General features: G+C 47.2%; 1 protein-coding gene across 1 annotated transcript; it reads right to left on the bottom strand.

Moving 5' to 3' along the window:
• Positions 1–280: 280 nt before the first annotated feature.
• On the bottom strand, positions 281–973 carry LOC128231120 (mucin-7-like). Its single transcript, XM_052943540.1, has one exon. It carries the CDS (start codon positions 971–973, stop codon positions 281–283), a length of 693 nt encoding a protein of 230 aa, XP_052799500.1.
• Positions 974–1869: the final 896 nt, after the last annotated feature.

Here is a 1869-nt window from a genome sequence, read left to right as displayed (position 1 = left end):
CTCTTGATTTTGCCAGAGGCGATGTCCATAATGGCGTTATGATTGGTGTATGCCATCTTCGTAATGGGGTTACGTGTTGGAGGGATAATGGATCCAGGAAGCACAAGGCAGTGGTAGCGGAGAAGGAGTTCCTCTCTAGAGGGCAGGGGTTCTTCGGTCCGTTGGATGGTTCGGGAGATTAAAAGGTGTTCAAGTAGCATGGTCCTCTGATCGCCAGTCAAAGTTTTCCAGTTGGATGGAGGCCATGTCAAACCGGGTCCTAAAGTGATGGATTGTGGTTTTATAGATGTCCAATCACGTTTGCCTGGTGGAAGAAGGGGAATTCTCCAGTGAAGAGGAGTGACTTTGCACTACTCTCAAGAAGTTTTGTGGAAGTCAGTGGAGTTGGGATGTATTCTGGTGGGAAATTGTTTGTGTTGGGGGCATCTGTGGCTTCTTGAAATGTTAAGATGGAGTATTGTGTGTCTGTTGTTGGAGGTACGGAACGTCTAGTGGGGTTAGTGTTGTCGCTCAGGTGGGGAACTGTAACTAGGTGATCTTGCGATGGAGATTGTGTGACGGGAGTGTTGAAATCCGAAAAGGGGGAGGTTCCATTGAAGGATGCGATGCCGAACAGTGATGTTGCTGAAGGTAACAGTGATGGTGATAGTGGTGTGGTGGTCTCGTTCAGATGGTCATTCCAGATGGTGGCTGAGAAAGGCTTTTCTCGTGGTGAAGGTTGAATTGTAGATGGTTTTCTATCTGGAAGAGCTGTGGTTTCGGTAATGGATGAGTCAGTGAAACGCGTGTTTGATGATGCTGGTGGTTTAGAATGATCATGTGAATCTCCATTCGATGTCACTGTTGTAGCTGATTTCTTGTGTGGTGATCGATTTGGGGGCGTGTTGAGATCTGGTGTGGTGGGCGCGTCAACTAGAGGTTCTGAAATGGAGATGGGGGTTGGCGATCGCAGATCATTCAAGTTGAGTGGCATGGATACTGTGATTGATGACATTGGAAGTGCAGCTGAGTTGGATGTCGTTATCGGTTTGAACTGGTGCTTCTCAGGATGACTGTAGGTACTACTGCTAGGGGTGGTGTATGTACTGGTGGTGGGGTTGAAAGTGGAAACAGGCTGTACGGAGTAGATAGGAGATGCAATTCTAGCAGTTTTGAATGAAGGGAGGGTCTGTCGTTCAGTTGTTCGATGTACTCTTTGCTGATACCAAGAATAATTGAAGTCTGGTCAAGGGCGTCTAGCGCAGGTAACCAATTGCCACCAGAAGGTATCGACGGGACTTGGCAAGAGGTCATCATACGGAGAAGACGGGCGTTTAGTTTATTATCAGATAAGATGTTAGGGTTGAAATGTGCCTTGATAAGGTCTTCTCCAACCTGATAGATGACCTCCACGTGGTTGGTGCTCATCAGGACAGAGGTGATTGAGTGCTCAGTGTTTTTTCTTTTTAGCGCAGGTTTCAAGTGTGACCAATGTCCTTCCCATACTCTGGAGGTGTTGTGGGAAATTGCCATCTTGGAGATAAGGGAGCGCATGAGGATGGCCTCTTCGGACGAGTACTCTGTTGCAGGTTCAATGGAGAGGAAGGTTTTAGGATTGGTGCAGCAGTAGGCGAGATTTGATGTTGCTAGAAGTTTTGGGGGGATGGAGGAATGTTGGTGTGAATGCTGGCCCCGGATGTGCCGTCGTAGATCATGTGGATATTTGAATTCATTAGGAGAGGAACAGCACCAAGGACACATATATCTCAACCGTTGGTGGTCAGTTTTACTGATGTGGTTTTGTAGCTATCGCTTATTCGCGAACAAATTGTCGCATACTTCACATTTCCAGTCTGCAATAGAAGAAGAGGAGTCTGGTTGAGTATCACA

This window comes from Mya arenaria, chromosome 4 (assembly GCF_026914265.1).
Source record: "Mya arenaria isolate MELC-2E11 chromosome 4, ASM2691426v1".
Classification (NCBI taxonomy): domain Eukaryota; kingdom Metazoa; phylum Mollusca; class Bivalvia; order Myida; family Myidae; genus Mya; species Mya arenaria.
The sequence above is the reverse complement of the archived record's forward strand: the minus strand, read 5'-3'. Positions and strand labels throughout refer to the sequence as shown.

What these genes read in the sequence shown, in the direction of transcription:
- LOC128231120 (XM_052943540.1), bottom strand. Translation starts at nt 973, where the DNA reads ATGCCACTCAACTTGAATGATCTGCGATCGCCAACCCCCATCTCCATT.